The sequence below is a fragment of the Strix uralensis genome, chromosome 5 (genome assembly GCF_047716275.1).
Source record: "Strix uralensis isolate ZFMK-TIS-50842 chromosome 5, bStrUra1, whole genome shotgun sequence".
In the NCBI taxonomy this organism is placed as follows: domain Eukaryota; kingdom Metazoa; phylum Chordata; class Aves; order Strigiformes; family Strigidae; genus Strix; species Strix uralensis.
In genome coordinates this window covers 78,919,001-78,936,934 of record NC_133976.1, presented here as the reverse complement: position 1 = coordinate 78,936,934, position 17,934 = coordinate 78,919,001, and the positions used below count along the sequence as shown (strand labels likewise).

Genomic DNA, 17,934 nt, shown 5'->3' with positions numbered 1-17,934 from the left:
TGAAATTAAGTTGACTGTCATGCTCCAATTCTACCTCTGGGGTATGTTGAGCTAGGCCCAATGTGGAACAGAAGAATTGCCCAGACTGGAGCAGACCCATGGTCCATGTACTTCTGTTTTCAACAGTGCAAGGTACCAGAGGCTTCAGTACAGGGAATAAGAGAGTCTGCAGGAGGGGGCTGAACAGTAACCCAGCATCAGGGAAGACCCAGGTGCTCTCAGACAAGGGTAAGGGTGGGGTGTGTCCTTTATCTAACTCCCGTTTTTCTTTTACATATGCTATACAGGAAGCAAGAGAGATAATCCAAGAATTAATAGACTAGCCAGGACTGAAAATGCAACTTCTGTCCCCTGCTTGATCATAATGATCATATGTGACCTCAGACACATCACTGACATGTGGGACATAGTAGATAAAGGTGTGCAAATGTGCTGAAAATGTAATCTGGGGTAGGCAGTACTCCCATACCTCCTATCATTGCTGTGTGAATACGTGTAGGATGGATGGCTAGGTGGCTTGATGTTGCAGTAATTGTACCCATAGCAGTACAGGGGCATGTTGATAATGATAAGTCAGGATGTTCCTACTATGATTAGGTAGAGGGAGCTACTGCAACAGAGCACAAAGGTCCGCTGAAACTGCTTACCTGAAGTAAGTGTGCCATGTAGTTAACCCTAGAAGCACCTAAATTCGGTCTCACTTCCCTTTGCAGAGAGAACAGGTTTCCAGCTGAGACCAGCTGCAGGACTGCTGTCTGCTCGTGACTTCCTTGCCAGCCTGGCATTTCGTGTCTTCCAGAGCACACAGTATATAAGGCATTTTTCTTCTCCTATGCATTCCCCGGAACCGTAAGTTTGATGCTCTGGCACAATCCCATCCTTCTGAATGTGTTGGGGATGATTCTCTTGGGAACAGCTCTGGAGCTCTATCCAGTAGTCCACAGAATGAAACAATTTGAGAAACTGGTAGCGGGAGAGTTAGAAGAGGAAGTCATGCATGAGAGGGTGTGGGTCTCTGTCTCTCTTGCAAAGTTGTCTGGGGAAGAAAAAGACTGGAGAATATCTGGTTTAATCTTTTCATCCTGCTTTCAGTTACCATCTGCTGGGGTTTGATTCCCTGCTGTGAAACTCTCCCAGTAAGTGCTGGCCAGACAACAGCAATTACATTTCATGAGAAATGACAAGTTTGCACAGACGCTTTTGTTGTATGCTGGGACAAAACAGGGACCTTTCAAAGATATTGTGACATAGGAGACTAGTGCCCATGCCATGCCAAGTGAGACAATAGCCAAGGTAGTGGGGGGCAGCTGGCTCCCCATGGCAGATAGGAATGCTCTGTCACACTCCCTGCAGAGCCAGGCCAGGTATGGAGGCAGCTGCTGCAGAGCAGCCCTCACACTAGCTCCCTTTGGGAGTCTATTGGCTAAAGTCCTTCATGGGAAGTTCATGTAGGGCAGGAAAAGAAAACTTTATTAAACATGAAGGTCACTTGTTTTCCAGAGACTGCTGCCATGAGTTGTTGGGTCATGTTCCCATGTTAGCTGACAAGGAGTTCGCCCAGTTCTCACAGGTAAGAAGCTTGTTCTGCTGGTTGTTAAACCAACTGCTCTGGATAGCAGGCCAGACATGCCTCAAAGGCATGCAGCTCATGGTGCTTGAAATGCTATTTTAAGACGATTGTGCCCAAGTCACAACCTCCATGGGTGGTGGGCTAGCAATGCCCAGGGAGACATTTACTCCAAGGGAGTGGTAGCACTGCTCCCTGTGGACATCGTGTAAAAGGAAGGGCAGGCAGTGTTTGTGGGACTTCTCTGTGGGAGGGCCGTGTCAGTCTGCAGAAGGATGCCAGTGGAGCCTCTGCGGTGCTGTGTGTTTGAGTTGTACTGACTATGCTGTTCCCCTGGCTCCCTGTCCTACACCACATGAACCTAACCAGCAACAGCCATTGAGCCCCCAGGCTGGTTCTGTCTCTGGATGTACATTTTTATCTCACATGATACTTTAATTGTGTCCATCACCATGTCATTCATTAGAGTTGTTTTTCCTTTTACAACTCACCAGATTCTCACAGCATTGCTCACAGTAGTGAGGAGGCTCCAAGAAGAAAACAGGGCTTCTTTGTAGAATAAGGGGCTATTTAGTATGAGCAGTCAGTGTCAGACCCAAGTGAACTCAATGACCTCATATAATTAAAGACTTCAGAACTGTGAATGTGCCTCAAAACCATAGCAGAGGGAAGAAGATAACTCATATTCTAGTATTATCAACCAGTGGCCAGTGTGGAACCTGGCAATGAGAGCAGAGGGGTTACATGATGTAGGTCCCTGTCAGAATATCTTGAAGAGAAAGCCAGTTCACCTCATTTAATGTGGTTTCTAGTTGTATCGACTTGGATGCATGTCAGTTTCTATTTTGGTCATAAATATTGGTTATTATCAGATTCAGATGAGCAGTACTTAAAATATCATAGTGGTCTATAATTTATTCTGGAAGAAATCTCTTCAGTTCAGTTCAATACCAGAATTGAAGACACAATAAAAATAAGAGATTATAGCAATTTCAAAAGTTTCATATTTCCTCTTTTCCCATCTATAACATAGTCTATACAACATGGGATCACATTAAACGAATTTTCACATTTACTTTTTTTTTTTTTTCACAAAGTATTTTCACAGTTAAAATTCACCCTGTGAAAATTCTTTTTTGTTCCATTCATCATGAGATGAATGGTGAAAATGCCCTAATTTTGTTTGTTTGTTGCATGATATGGCTCCTGGGATAGCTGAGAAGAGACATCTACAGATTCCTCCTGTTGTGAGAATAATACTTAACAGGGAGTGCAAATGAGAGTAAACAGAATCCTCCCTGCAAGGATCTGACCCACTCATAAGGGCTGTCAGAAAGAAAGACAGAAAGGTAACAACAAAGATAAAACCCACCTTGCTGTCCTTCCTTCTCATGCCTCCCTATAAATCTTTGCCAGGGATAGTGCAGCATTAAGTCAAGAGATGGTTAACTTTACACAGAGAATGCTGAGGATTAAACACTTATCTAATGTGGCTCCCAGTGGTATGTAGCTGGGGGCCAGGGAGAGGTAGGCATCCTGGAAGCCATGGAAGGTCATTTTGGGTGACAAAAACAATGAATAGTTCATGCTATTCATGCTAGAAATGATGTGGTCCTCCCCCTTCCCCTCTTTCTCTCCCTTGGGCTGAATAATCACACTAGTGTAACACTGCCTGCTTGCTTACTTGCTTTAGGATATTGGACTGGCTTCTCTTGGATCATCTGAAGCGGAGATTGAGAAACTGGCCACAGTAAGTACAGATGGCAGTTTAATATCAGAGGCAAAACCCAAGTGATTCACTGCATATCCCTTACTGTGCAGGGAAGGCTCCTCACCAGTGCTACGATTAGCTACAAATATGGGAGCATCAACAGGATTGTCTCTTCTCCTCATCCGCAGGTTAGGCAGGTGCTGGAGCAGGGGCTGGGGTCCCTCTGGGGGAGTCCAGAAGCATGTGATTCCACCTGAGGAAATGCTTATATTTTTTGCTTCTATAAGAATGTATTGATGAAGCTGAGTTTCTACAATTTCAGCCACAGGGGGGTCCCAGTTCGCTTTACAGATTTGCTTAATAGTCTGGATATGCAATGTGAGGTGCAGGGAGCCATCAGAATTTGATTCACCCTGTATTCATTAATCTCACAAAATAGGTGAGCACTTAAAAGCAATTTGAGAGTAGGTACTATCATTTCATTCTGAGTCACTAGGCTGTATACATTTGACAAAACAACTCATGCAGCCCCTTGCTTCCATCTTAACTTGTTCTGAATGGCAGCCGTTTCCCAGTCCTGATGATTTTTTCTGGGGAAGAGAGGAGTTCATTCAGGAAAGGGAGGAAATTGTCACTCCTAAAATTCCTCACCCAGCCCACAGCCCTACTCATGGTGAAGTAGAATGAGGCACTATGTGAAGGAGATTATGGCTCAGCTAAAATCTATCTGTGCGTATCCATCCTTGTGTCAGGACTAGGTAAAACTAGCAGTATTTTTAGAGTCTGGAGAGCAACAGGTACAAGTGTTGAATTTTTTGTAGCATCATCCAGGTCCTGGGCTGGTGATATGGGGAGACAATGTGGGAAGAGGCAGTGACATGTCCACATTTCCTCTACAGTTTCCCTTCTCAGGGTCTAGAGAGACTAGAGTAAGATTAAGATCCATGTCTTTGCTAGGGTTAAAAGAACTATGAGTCCCAGAGAGCCATTTTGCATCGTTACCTAGGTCTTGGTAAGATTGGGTGAAGGCCAGTGGCCAGTGGCTTCCTCTGAAAGCACCCCTCCCTGTCCTTGGACTGTCTAGAACTAGATTAGAGATAGGGTTAAGGTTAGAAGAATGATAGGTCCCATATTTGAAATTGTCACAGTATCAGCTAGGGTTTGGACAGGTAGAATAAGGGCACCTTTTTGAAAGGGCTACCTGCAGTTCAGGATCTGTGAAAATACAATTTTGTAAGCACCATCCAAGTATTCTGAACAGTAAACATTCTGGATTAACACCTCAATCTTCAACTGATTAAAAGTAGAGACTTCTAATCTAGGCTTATTGTTTAAGTTCCTTCACTAGAAAGTGAAGACAGAGAAGAACCTGTAACATATTAGCTCCCCTGACACAGATGTCTAACATAAACACTTTTTTCTCTCTGGAAGTCCCTGTCATTCTCTGTTAATTATAAAGAGAATGTAGGTAACTAGTTTAGATGATATGACAACATTTAAGCTAACTAGAAGTTTATTTACAGAACCTCAACTTTGCTTGTTACTATGGCTTACATTTGTAAGACAAACTTTGAAATGCCATTATTTCATTCAGGTCCTGGACTTCTCTAAGCAGGTGGATCCATGCACAAGAGATGGCAAATTGTCAGTGTTCATGTCATCCACAGAGTGCCACTAGTGCCATGTCTTGTACCCTGTTAAAAGTGAGAGCCAAAAGAACTTCACTAACAAAAGCCAAATACAGGATATCTAAGGAAACACTAAAAAGAATTCCTCCTCCTCCCATGTCTCATTCTCATCAAACAGACCTTCTGCAAAATGAGGAGATACTCGAAAGACTTTTCACTGTGAAATAATAAGAATCAAGATTATTAACACAATAAGAATGCAGAATTATTAGCTGAACTGTAAGAGAAAGCAGTTTAGGATTCTGAAGAAAGAAAGATCCTGGCATGCTGTTTCTTTAGTGGTAAATTTGCAGGCTAAAACCAAGTCATCTAAATTGTAAGACATGTGAAAGAAGGTGGGAGAAAGAAAGAAAAAAAGAAAGAAAGAGGCAAAGTAGACAGAATAACATAGAGATTCACATTATTTTACATACTGCCTGCAGTTCTTTGGGAAGGGTGCTGAGAATGCAATACTTAGGGCTAAACTGAAGCCAAGGTCCAGTCCTGTGTATAAGGCAGCAGAGAGATACATGTCCCTAAAGGCACCTGGTAGAGTTGTGACACAAAGCCATATTCTTGAAATGCCTCATGTTTTCCATGTTTTTCTTTTACACAACACCTATCTGGCTGCTCAGGGGCCAGGCTGTGTCCAGAACTGGTCCTCCACTGTCCATTTCCTTAGATGCTATGATAAAGGAAGGGCTAACAGGTTGGCAGAGCCAAGAGTTGCTTTTATCCCACTACTGTCCAGCAGGTAAAGTATAGTCCTCAGCACATTTTATGGAAAGAAAAACCCGGAGAGATGTATCTTTGTTTTCTACTGGAGCATGATAAAGTTGTAATTGGTGTAATCTTAAGGGATACATTGCTGCTAAGGGATATGCCATTCTTCAATTCTTCTGAATTCTGTTACACAGACAAAGGAGGAGGGAAACTGTTCTTTCAAGTACCTTTCCCAGGGTCTTGAACCCTCTGTGGGTGTCTACCTGTCCTTCTGGGGAATATGGGTTGAAATCTGTCAGCTTCCACTGACTATAATGAAGCTCAGGGCTAAGAGGCTGCAGGTTAATTTGTAACATATTCCAAAGAAAGAAGGGGATAGGAACTCATGAATTTATTTACCCATGTAATTATCATTAGTAATTTTTTTTCCTTTTTTTTTGGGAGTGAGGTTGGGAAGGATGGCAAGTTTTGAAAAAATATGTGTTATAATTTGTGTGTGATATATATGTTGAGAGAAAAAATAATTTTCTTAAAATATACAACTATAAAATTTGAAGAGATAAAGACATTAAGGAATGAGGATAAAAGAAAATTAAAGGAAAAATGAGAAGCTTAAAAATGAATTGCCTGTTGATACTGTTCTTCACAAGTTGTTCTTATTACCAGCTTTATTGGTTCACTGTGGAGTTTGGTCTCTGCAAGCAAAATGGATCAATCAAAGCTTACGGGGCAGGACTGCTTTCATCTTATGGGGAGCTTATGGTATGTGTCAGACATATGGTATTGTAAGATTTCTATAATTCAGTTTTCTGAACTCTCTGGTAAAAGCAAATCATTGTTTCTTCACATAAAACAATATGATTTAAAATACTGGGTTTTGTTTTGCAAAGAAATTAATTCTCCCTTCCCAGAAGTTACTGAGTAAGGGAAAAACTACTATAGGATTGTACCTGTCTTCCACCTACAGAGATGAAATGCAACGAAAGCAACCATCCTATAAAATATTAGATTTGCTTCTTACTGCTCCTAGCCAGTAGTAATACAGTTGACTTTTAACATAAAACTCATGTACCTTTCTGAATTACTCGCTAGAGGGCAATATTATGCCTATTATGAACTCTGCTACTTTGTCCATACCATTGACAGTCATGTGCATATGAATCATAAAGGCATTGACTGACTGGACCATATAAAATGTGAAGCAACTGTAAATAGCATGGACACTGACAAAAAGAAAATGCTTTAGCATTTTACGCTCCTAAATACATTTCAAAACTAATCCCAGCTGGAGTTTTATGTAGGGGAAAATTTGCGTACACGGGTTTGATACTGCCCTGCCTGGACAGATTAACTATGGAAAGAGGGATGACTGTACACTGTTGCAGAAAGCTTATGGGCTTCCCCTCCTTTAGACAAAGAGCTAATAGGGGAGATATTAGTTTCTTCTCAGTTTCGCAGAGCACTGAAGCAGATGATCGGTTTCTGAGTGCAAAAGCTGTAAACTAGTGTCAGTAGGTCTCAATTGCTTCATGTTGTACAGATACTAAATGATTTTTTGGAATTAGTAAGAGCCAAAGGAAAATAAAAAGCACACTTCTCAAGCATTTTTATAAACCAGAAATCAGTTTTTTTCATGGGAGATATATTTTAAGCTTAACACGTAGACACAACAGCCTAACAGCCAGCTACATAATGCATTCTCGTGGAACCATAGCTGGAGAAACACTGCTTGGACTCCTGTAACTGGAGGTAGTTGGATTGTTATGACAATAAACATATTACAAAACTCTCATAATGGTATACAGGTCAACCTGATTCCCAGTCAATTGACAGAAGGAAGAAACAACATGTTAATGTATCTCAAGACATTTATAATAGGAATCCCAACAAAGGGGCAGTCGAAAGTTAACATAGAAAGGGGAGCCCTCCCAGACATCAGCCTTCATTTTACCACCTGCCGCGTTTAGCATTGGTTTTCTCCCAACACTTGTGATTTGGAGACTTTTTTGAGCAAACTCTGTCATATATGATTTGTAGAGCTTTGTCTCTTTGATAAGCTGAGAGATCTGCATGCTCATTAGCCTTCTAGAGAAAGAAACGTGCCTTTCTTTCTACATAGCAACCTGATCTTGTGCTCATGAACGTGAGGAGAAGTGTGTTAGTGCTCATCTGTAGAACAGTGAAACATATTGTTTCGAAACAACAGATCAATGAGCTCCCTTACAAATTAGTCTCCAGCACAATGCATTTGGTTTACATGTCTATCTGTAGCTGAAGTTACTGTTTTTCTGAGAATCCTTCAGTACTTGCTCTATTCACAGCCAGCAAACAGGAAACCTAGGCTTGCTTTGATTCACCTGGTAAATTCAAAAAGGTCTAATATCAAAGCACAGTTCAAGGCAACATTTATTCTACTGTGACTGCCTGAATGCTTTATAGTTTTAAATCAGATGCATTTACATGTTAAACAAGGTGCTAAAGGGAAGAGGTAATCATGTCTCCAATACTTATGTACCTTTCATAGTAATATTCATCACAGAATCTATCTGCATGATGTTACTTCCTTTTTCTGTTTAATTTTGACACAGATGAAGGTAAAGGTCGCATCAGAAATGGTCACTTTTGGTGGCTGGATTTGAATGTACCAGACTTGTGCTCTCTCTCCTCTTTCTATGCTTTTCTTCACCAGACACCAACAAACTCTTCTGCTTCTGATCAAAGTAGTAGACAAGAATTGCTCGTTCACAAAACTGTGCGTATAACTGCATCTCAAATTCCCTACCTCTGAGGTTGACAATGGAAGTAGTAACTGTCCTTGAGCGGATAAATGGCAGATTCTTGTCAATGCTATTATCATCAGTGCTTGTAGGGTAACGCTGCTGGATAAAATTTTGATACAGCTGGATCCACCTAGGTCTTCATCCATTATATTACTGAAATGCTACATACAGATGTGATAGCATTTATATTCAACAGTTAATGAAGAAGGATTACCATGCTTCCAAGAGTGTGTCCATCTTGCATGTAATACCTAAGACAGTCTGAAGATGGACAAGTAGTTCACCAGCAATGCTGCTATGTGCCCTGTGCAATCCCTATATGAGCTCTGCAAGCTCATCACTGTGTAATTTTTGGGACAGCAGCTTAATGGGTTGTGTGGACTTCACCTTCAGCATCTGAAACTTCCTGTACACAAATTAATTATATCCATGGCTTTAAGTGCTGAAGTTTCCTTTTACTGCTGACTGATTCATTTCACAGATTTTTATTTGGAACAAAACTGAAATACAAAAATATTTCCATTTAATCATTCCAGTCTGCATAAGCATCTGATTTTAACTTCAGTATAGACAGTGGCAGTGTGAGTAAAGTGCTGAGGTCCTATGCCTAAGCACCTGCTAGCAACTTGAAAATGTATACTGTTTCTTTTACAACTGAAGAGAGGAAATATGTGTAATGCCGTGTCTATTTTGTAGATTTTGTTTAGAAATACAGCAGTGGCTAGGTAGCTTTGTTAGAGAAGATGAAGACTGGAAGATAGTAAGGAAGATAGCCTTCAGTTTCTTGCAAAGCTCATTTTGCAGTCTTAGACTGGCTCTTGAGAAATCTCTAGATAAGTTTTGCTGCTGATTGGAGAAAGCCATTGTCCATCCTGATAATTATTTGACAGTCTTCTCAGTATGGGCCCAGACGTGGGCTTTTGCATGGAGGCCCCAAACTCGATTCCGTATCATTTAGCTGATTCACATATTTAGCACAGGTGGACTCACTGCAGCTCATGTGATGGAGGAGACACACTACCGCAACCTGCGCAAAGGAGGGGTTTCCTCATCACTGAAGGCTTCTGAACCAGGAATGGCAGGATGATTTCATCACTGAGGAGGCAATAAAGGCATGAGTTACTAAGGCTAGGTGGTTAGCTACAAGAAGACAACATCTAACCAGCTGCAGAGGGTGAGCAACAGTATGTCCAGCTAATGTTATGTGAGAACTTAGCATCAGCAAGGAGCCTGGGAACATCCCTGAACTGCAGCCTGGACTGACTCTCTGTGGATGTGTCTCTAACCTGGGGAACCACATCCTGACCGTGAAATCTTCAAAATGTTTTCCTCTTCTCCACAGCACCCACTCTGACCAGTTTAAACTCAGCTTCAGGCAGTTATTTTCTGTGGATGAGCTGATCCTGCCCAAACTCAGGGCATAACTTGAGAGAAAGGCAGAGGATGAGAGGTAGAGCTAGACGCCCTCTGCATGAGACTTCTACTTGATTCCATGTTATCTAACAAATCATTTAGTGACAGCAGCCAGGTATCAGAAGGGACAGGATAACCATACCCAAATCTAAACTGAACAGTTGTAATGGGTCTGACTGCTGGCCAACCTTGCCTCCTCTGAACTGTAAGAATTCCTCCCCAACAGCTCTCAGTATTGCACTGTTTATTTCACTATGTTCTGTCAGCTGTTCTACATTATCCAAAATGCTTCTCCTGTTAACACTCAGCTGGACTCTGTCCTACATACTGTAAAATCTTATGGCTCATACCACACTTCTGGCAGCACTCAGTGCTACATATGCTTTTCTTGCAGCACAACAAGTACTTAACTTGTAGAGGCCTTTAAGGCCATCCGGTTTCAAGCTGAACTTCCACTGAAATCAATGGGATTTCAGTTCTGCTTCAACACTGACAACATAGCGGGACCCCTGTCAGGTTTTGAGTTTCTGAAATCTTTTCCCATTAGTCCCCAGAGCTTCTAAGATTATAAGAGCAGTCTCATGTTTGTGTATACCATCCATCTTAGATTGTATGAGTGCTCTCCAAGGTTTATTCTTCAATTACACACTGCAAATGAAGAACAGGAAAAACACCATCTTTTAGCATTTTATATTCTTGTTCTTTTTTTAAAAAAAACCCCATGTATTACTTTCTGCACCAGTTCTGCAGCAAATTGGCCTACTGGTTAAGGCAGGCCTCTAGTGAGGGAGAGTTCAGGCTCAGTTCAGTGAAATATCTAAAAATGTGCTTAAGGGTACTGTCTGAATTTTTCCCGTTAACAGATTAAGCTGAAAGTCTTGTGCAGTGTCACTCACTCTTACCAGTTATTTACAAGTACCATGGGAGTTGGTGTTTGGATCATAAAATAATGAAGGGAGCCTTCTGAGGGTCAGGGAAGAAGCAAGAAAGGCCGATCTCAAAGAAGGGGTGGGTACTAAAAAAGTTTCCCTAGGTAGATGGGGCCCACTATCCAGGCTGAAGGTGGAAAGAAAGGTCTTGACATTGACTGGGATGAGTTGCCTTTTTCCTTTTTGTTAGTACCCAGGACACTTCACCAAACTGGCCATGGCACTCACCAATCTGGCCAGTTTGAGGCCAGAACAGCTTTCAGGCACATCTACGGTGCTGTTCGAATGTCGCTGGAGCTGAGCTAGCTATAAACTATCTCACCTGGGTTTCAGGGGCAGACAAACTGGAACTCACTTTAAGCCTGAGCTGCGCTGCTTTCCCAGGACCCTGTGAAAGTACTAAACAACGAATACCAGTATGTATGCAATCACACTCACCAACTCTGCTGCTGGATGGTTTAAAGGTATCTCCAGTATGTGTAAACAAATGATAAATATGCTTTATGGACTGCAGTGTGGACAGAAGTGACTTCCATAATCCTCCTGTCTGCCTAGGGGACAATGTAGGAGAACCTGAGAAGAACATACAGAAGAACCTCTGCAGGCCCAAAACACAAACACGCATACACAGAGTATAGTGCATATTTGTATCTTGGGTTTCAGGGAAGCTTTTAGGCTGCTTAACTGGCATGGGAGCTGTGCAGAAAACACCAGGAGCATTCTGTCTCTTCTTCAGTGCAGCAGGAAATGTGAGATTTGTGACACAGGCTGGGGCCTTTGAAATAGTGCTGCACAGGACTGTGAATGTTCTGTGATGTTAGTTGAAAAAAGCAGCATGATATTATTTTTTCTTCTAGATATTCAGATTTTGGGGGGTGGCACAGACTCTCCACTCCCTGTCTGCAAATGTGGCCATGGCATCCAATCATACATCACTGTAGTACAGGAAATATATAATTCTTTTTCTTTTGGTCATTTTTCTTTTGAAAAATTAATTATTAGTGGGTTTATTAACTGCTAATTATGAAAAGCAGCTTTAACCTGTGAAAGAACAAGATTTGATATTACCTTTAACTATTCCACAAAGAGCATTTCACAGCCCAGTAGGCACTAATTCTTGCTATGTTCATTCACCTGCTCTAACCTGTGTTGTTCCTGTTACAAAGTACGCTTTATCAAACAAGCCAGAGTACAAGCCTTTTGATCCAGAAGTGACTGCAGTTCACCCCTATCAGGATCAAGCCTTCCAGCCTGTCTATTTCATAGCAGAAAATTTGGAAGATGCCAAGGCCAAACTTCAGTAAGTAAAATGTTTGTGGGTATTTTCATTGAGGGGGGCACACCAGCTTGAATAGTAATCTCAGATACATCTACCACTAGTTCAATAACCATGCCAGGCTATCTCAGTATGTGCTTCATCTGCACAGTGCTTTTTTTACAACAAAGGTAAACATGAGATTGTTTATCTCAGAAAAACTTAATAGAAAATCATAACTGTATATTGTTATTCCCTGTCCCATGTTTCATTTTAGCAATGCCTCGTTTTAGCAACTTCTGAAGTAAATTCTGTAACTGAATAGTGAGATTAGAGTGCAATCCCACAGTTGGGGTGCCTCTGTTCTAGTCCATACAAACAGAAGGTTGTGAAGAACTGATTTACCCAAGGTCACATGGAAATTTTATAGCAGACTCAGGAATTAACATGGATCAGCAGGGGGCTTAAAAACAAGATTGCCTTTCTCCTCTGATTATATCTGCACAAGAATGCAGAATCAGCAGTCACAGGCAATCTAATTTCTACAAAGTAGCTGACTGCAACCTAAATAACGTTATTCCAAATTAGCCTGAGATGTTTCTGAATGCATTTCTTTGACTGTGTATGTTATACAGTAAGGATTTATATATATATATTTTTTTTAAAGTTAGCAGGCTTTAAATTCTGACCTTCATCTCTAACAGTTAGAACAACATGACCAATTCTGGCTGGAGGCAGGAGGCTGGTTGTAGAGCTACTGGGGAGCATGTAGGAGCTGAAATGAGGAATTTGTTAAAGACAGAGAACCTGGGCCAGACTTCTTCCCTACTCCCCTCACCTCTTCCCCAGAAGCACTGTCTGCTGGGCTTATATCAATGGCAAATTAGGCCCCTCATCTTAAATCTGAAGGTTCACATTAAATTATTAATGTGTGTAAAAACGTGGCTGAGAACTCACTGGCAGAAGAGAGAGGACTTTCAAGAGCATTTGACTCAGGCAAACCTGAAAAGAATTTAGAAGGACAAGGAATACACCATTCTCAGACTTGAAGTTTTTCATACATTTTTTCAGGATAGTTGTGCAGCCAAGCTGCTCAAAATAACTGAAGGCAGAAGAATCTGTCAGAATGGAAAACTTAAGGCAACATCAGTACAGGGGGTTCCTACCAGCATGTACTTAATGGAAACATTGTCAAAATGGCAAGCAATCATGTTTTTTCTTTTAATAGAGACAGCAAAATAGCCCACGATGCCTAGTATCAACAGGGTTTTAGAATTTTACGCAGAAAGAGCTACTCCAGGTTATTTCTTGGAAGTGAAGGCGGCAGACATGCTGTGTTCCTGCATTCCTCAGCTTGTGGTTGTAATAACTCTGAATTGTGTTAATGTAGAGCTGTAAGAGCACAGACGGGTCTGAGCCAACCACACTGAAAAGGAGGCATTGCAGATCTTTTGGGCTACAAGTAGTTCAGCCGTGGGGAGGATGTACTGCACCAGACAACGTTAAGGAGTAACAGCGAGGAGGTGTCACAGCAGCCTCTGCTCTTCAATAAGTCCATGCCTACATACTGAAAAATCAGATCCTGGAGGTTTTACACTTCAGGAAAAGGCTTCTGAACTAGCAGCTCTGTCTTCTTCCCCCACAGAAATTATGCGATGAAGATCAAGAAGCCTTTTTCTCTGCACTATGACCCATTCACCAGCAGCATAGAGGTTATGAACACACCTCAGAGAGTCAAGAGGACACTCTGTCAAATGAAAGAAGAACTGAAAAACCTCTGCTTGGCCCTTGAAAACCTCTCTTAAAACTACAGTGTACATCTTACCTGGCACTGAGATTCTTGTAGACGGTTCCAGCACTTAAAGATTTAGTGATGAACTTGTAGTTGCATGCAAAAATCTTTAACCCACAAAACAGCTCCGTCAAGCTAATCACTGTAATTTAGGCTGATGACTTAGCCACATTAATGACTTCCTATTGAGTATGTTTCAATGACAAACAAGACCAAATTACTCCAATTTTTGGTAGGTGATATGAGCTACAGCTGTTTGGAGTGTATTTATCTGTTATTATTGGACTCTTACAGGCTTTTTTTATTCACCTGCTACCTTTTCAAGTTATCTGTCACAAAACAGCACAGTAACTCTTCAGCCACACAGTCTTTTACTTGCTGCTTAAATGACATGATCACAATCTTTTAGGTTGGCTACATGCCTACAGTTAGAAGTCCTTGCAGCCAGCTCATTTCTGCTAGCAATTACTATTAGCTATTGTGCTCACAAACTATGAATGGTTCCCTCACAATGTGCAAATGCAAGAGTTCATAAGAGAAACCCTTTACTTCTGCTCACTATTTAATTTTTAGACACTCATCTCATTCAGTAGCCTTCAAATATGGCAAAATAATTTCCTGTCATATTTGAGATTGCAGAATATTTGTCCCTTGGCTAAAAAAAAGCAGAAAATAATAGGCCCATGAGACTCTGGCTCTGTCACACACAAGGATTTGAAAGGGAAATTTGGATTCTGGGAAGGAAATTTGGGTGTAAGAAAGGATTTTCAAAGAAGCCTTTAAGAAATAGACTCCCATTGGTTTTTCATGGGATTCAGATACTCCTGGAGACTTTTTAAAATGTTTGTTTCTTATTGTAGTAATCATAGTAATTTTAGTAATTGTAGTAATAACCGAAAGACCAAATCTACAGAACATCTAGTGTAAAACCTGAGATCAACCACTAGCAGCCATATAGCCTTGCTATGGGAACAATATCAGGTATGTGTTCCAAATCATCTTGCCTCCCTCTCCCATCCCTCTCTGAGATGTGTTTGAAATTTATCTATACTCTGCAGGTCATGTTTCCCAGAATCAATCCCATAATTTCCTTTTTCAGAATGTCATGCTCATTGTACCCCCTTCATTTACTATCTACAAGTAGAGACTAGTTCAGGAAAAAAAGATGAGACTTATGCCTAGAAGGATTCTCTCTTCTCTTAGCAGCAGTGCAAAGAGACAAGGTTGATGTAAGGTACAGGTATGGCATAGCAGAGGCAATGTGGATCTCATGGCTCAAGTTGAGGGACAGCGATCTACAAATGTCAAGGTAGATTTATCCTGCACAGCTTAGAAGCTCTACTTATTTTTTTTTTCAAAAGTATATTTAGCACGTGGCAGACATCAAGCTCATTCACTGCTATCCACTAACTTCCAGTGTACGTGGTCTCAACTCTGAGGTAAATGTGAGGTAGTTTGGCTTTTGATGGAAAAAGACTCATCATCTCTGCCTTAACTGGTCACTGTGGGATAGGAGCATGTACACAGAAAACCATAACAGAGCAGCTGACGTGCTGTTCATACAGAGCTTATCTCACTGTAATTTGTCCATGTGCCAGGCTCTAAAGAAACTGTCTTCTTGAAAGTTAATGGGATTTTGTCTCTTAAATCTTCATGTCTATAAGCACTTCAGAAAATTTTCCCATGGGCAGTAATAGAGTATATAAGATCTGGGAGCTGCTGCAAGTGCTCCATTTTATTAAAATGTGGTGATGCCTGAAAAATTTGGAATTATCTTGGCAAAATTAGCTATGAGACCCCTTCATCTCAACAGCAGGAACATCCCAAGTTCTATTTTTTTTTTTTTCATTGAAGTTCAGGATTCTTCTATTCTACTCCAGGAGAATATTTGTATCTCATAAACCCTGTTTACTAGAGATTCAGACAGGGACAGAGCTAAAGTGAGTTCCTTCACTTCCAGTATCTCTGCTGTGATGGAGGATGATCTCTCAGCATACTTTTATGGATTTAATTCTACTACCCTGCTCATACACCCCCCACCCCACCCCCCATTTCTCTTCAGAGTAATTTGTTTTGTTACATATTGTAATAATTTATCTGTCTACTTCCTGCCAATTGGTGCATAGGCAAAAATGCTTGATAGCTCACAACAGATTGTTTTCAGAAGTATTATTTTCATCAATCAGTTGTTTTACAGTGAAAATTGGACCATGTGCTCCAGTTTTGTGTGATTTCTTTTTCTTTCTTTTTAAGTGGAAGATAATGCCAGAGCGGAAGAGCTATCAAAATATTTTCTATAGATGGACTCTGTAGGCCATAGGGTCTTTTTCATGTATTCCCTCTGAAAGAGTTGAATGTGGAGTTTAGACTTGAGTTTGGCTATCGCTCAGAACAGACCTATATTTGGAAGAAATGAGAGACCTGATGGATTTGTTTTGCCCAAGGCCTCACACTTTCCTTGGAGGAACTCCAGGCTCGCCCACACACCCTTGTCTTTTCCAGTTCCTGTAGCAAGGAGAGAAAAAGAAACCATTTGGAGCCAGATTCTCCCACCCTTACACACGCTGAGTAGTACCTGATCTCTCAAGCAATCCCAGCCACAGTATTGAGCCTATTTAAGGTGCTGTACACAGACAATAAGAGCAGGAGTATCAAAATCTCTGTGGGTATACTTGCATTTTTATTGTCTTAGTGACAATCAGCCAACATACATGGTTAGGGTAGGCTCCAGTGAAGTTTAGCAAAGCTTCAAAAGTAATGAATTTGGCTACTTGAACTTTTAAGAAGGATAAATATTTTTCCAAAGAGGCAAATCTTTCCCTCCTTACTCAGGCAAAACCTACCTCAGGATAGCCATGTCTGACACTCCCCTCTGAGGAGGTCCAAATTCTTCACTCCTGATTCAGTTTAATGACAAAGCAAAAGCCTTCAGGGTTACATCCTTATGAGGTACACTGGTCATATTGCTCTTCCAATATTTATTCTTTCATATCCTCACAGAAGCCAAGAAGTACCTCATATTCCTGTCAGTCTAGGGCAGGGGTGACGGAGAAGGCAGTGATGGGGCCTCCTGATGAAAATAATGGCACAGAGGAAAAAGCACCAACCAGTAAAAATATGTCTTTTTGTCAGTTTGCATTTCAGCAGTTTCACATTAATCTTGCACAAGAAGGCTCCAAAGCCAAGTAAAACACATCTTGTGACTTGAAACTGAACTGATGAACTCCCCATGGGTCCTTTGCTTATCCCGATAAACTTATTTTTCCTAGATGGAGTGCATTTAGAACAAAATAGTGTATGTTATTAAATCTGTATTGTGTTGTTCTGTTATACATGGGAGAGTTAGTAAATTCAGTTCGTGGGTTTGGGTTTGTTTTGTTTTTTGGCTAACCAAGTCTGTCTTCTACCAATTTTGGTCCACCTTCAAGCCTCCAGCTGCTTCACTGCTTCCCTGCAGATTTACTAGGGATGCCAAGGGTACCACTGTGTAAGGAGAATACACAGTTATGCAATTTGGGGAATTTGGCAGGACAGGAAGAGGAAATTTAGGCAGGCCTCCCACCCACTCCCATGAGAAATAGTATTGTATTACAAGGCAGAGCTGTCATCCTCAGAAAGACTTTCTCAATCACTTCCCTCCGGTTCCCTTTACATTTCAATCTTTATACTACCTGGTGAACGTAAACCTTACTTAACTAATTAAAGAAATACCAGACAGGGAAAAAAAAAATACAAAAAAAGACCTTCCAAGAAAGGCAACTTCATTACACTCGGTCTTCCTTGTCTCTGTTGATCCATGAAGCAAACAACAACAAAAAAGTAAACTTCCATGGAAATGATAGTGCATTCCTGAAGAAACCTAAACCATGAAATTGTTTCATGTACAACTACACACATGAAGATCACCTTACACCCGTCACCGAAATGCCATAACTTACCCAGTAAATCATGACCATCAATTAACCACACACAGAAGTGTTACATGACTGCTTGAGGCAGGAAATGAAGCTACCAGGAAAAACCCTCCAGTAGCTTTGACTTATGCATGTGCTGCAAAAACAGAAGGTTCTCTGTAGCCTGCTTCCGTTGATATCCTA

General features: G+C 41.1%; 1 protein-coding gene across 1 annotated transcript in view; it reads left to right on the top strand.

Annotated features, from left to right (window-relative positions):
• The window catches only part of LOC141944165 (tyrosine 3-monooxygenase-like), a 33,071-nt gene extending 19,221 nt beyond the window's left edge, over positions 1-13,850 (top strand). The window contains exons 7-12 of the mRNA XM_074870270.1: positions 714-849; positions 1,501-1,570; positions 3,261-3,317; positions 6,335-6,430; positions 11,957-12,090; positions 13,691-13,850. Of these exons, the coding sequence (XP_074726371.1) occupies positions 714-849; positions 1,501-1,570; positions 3,261-3,317; positions 6,335-6,430; positions 11,957-12,090; positions 13,691-13,850 (653 nt within the window). The remainder of the gene's footprint in view (positions 1-713; positions 850-1,500; positions 1,571-3,260; positions 3,318-6,334; positions 6,431-11,956; positions 12,091-13,690) is intronic.
• Positions 13,851-17,934: the final 4,084 nt, after the last annotated feature.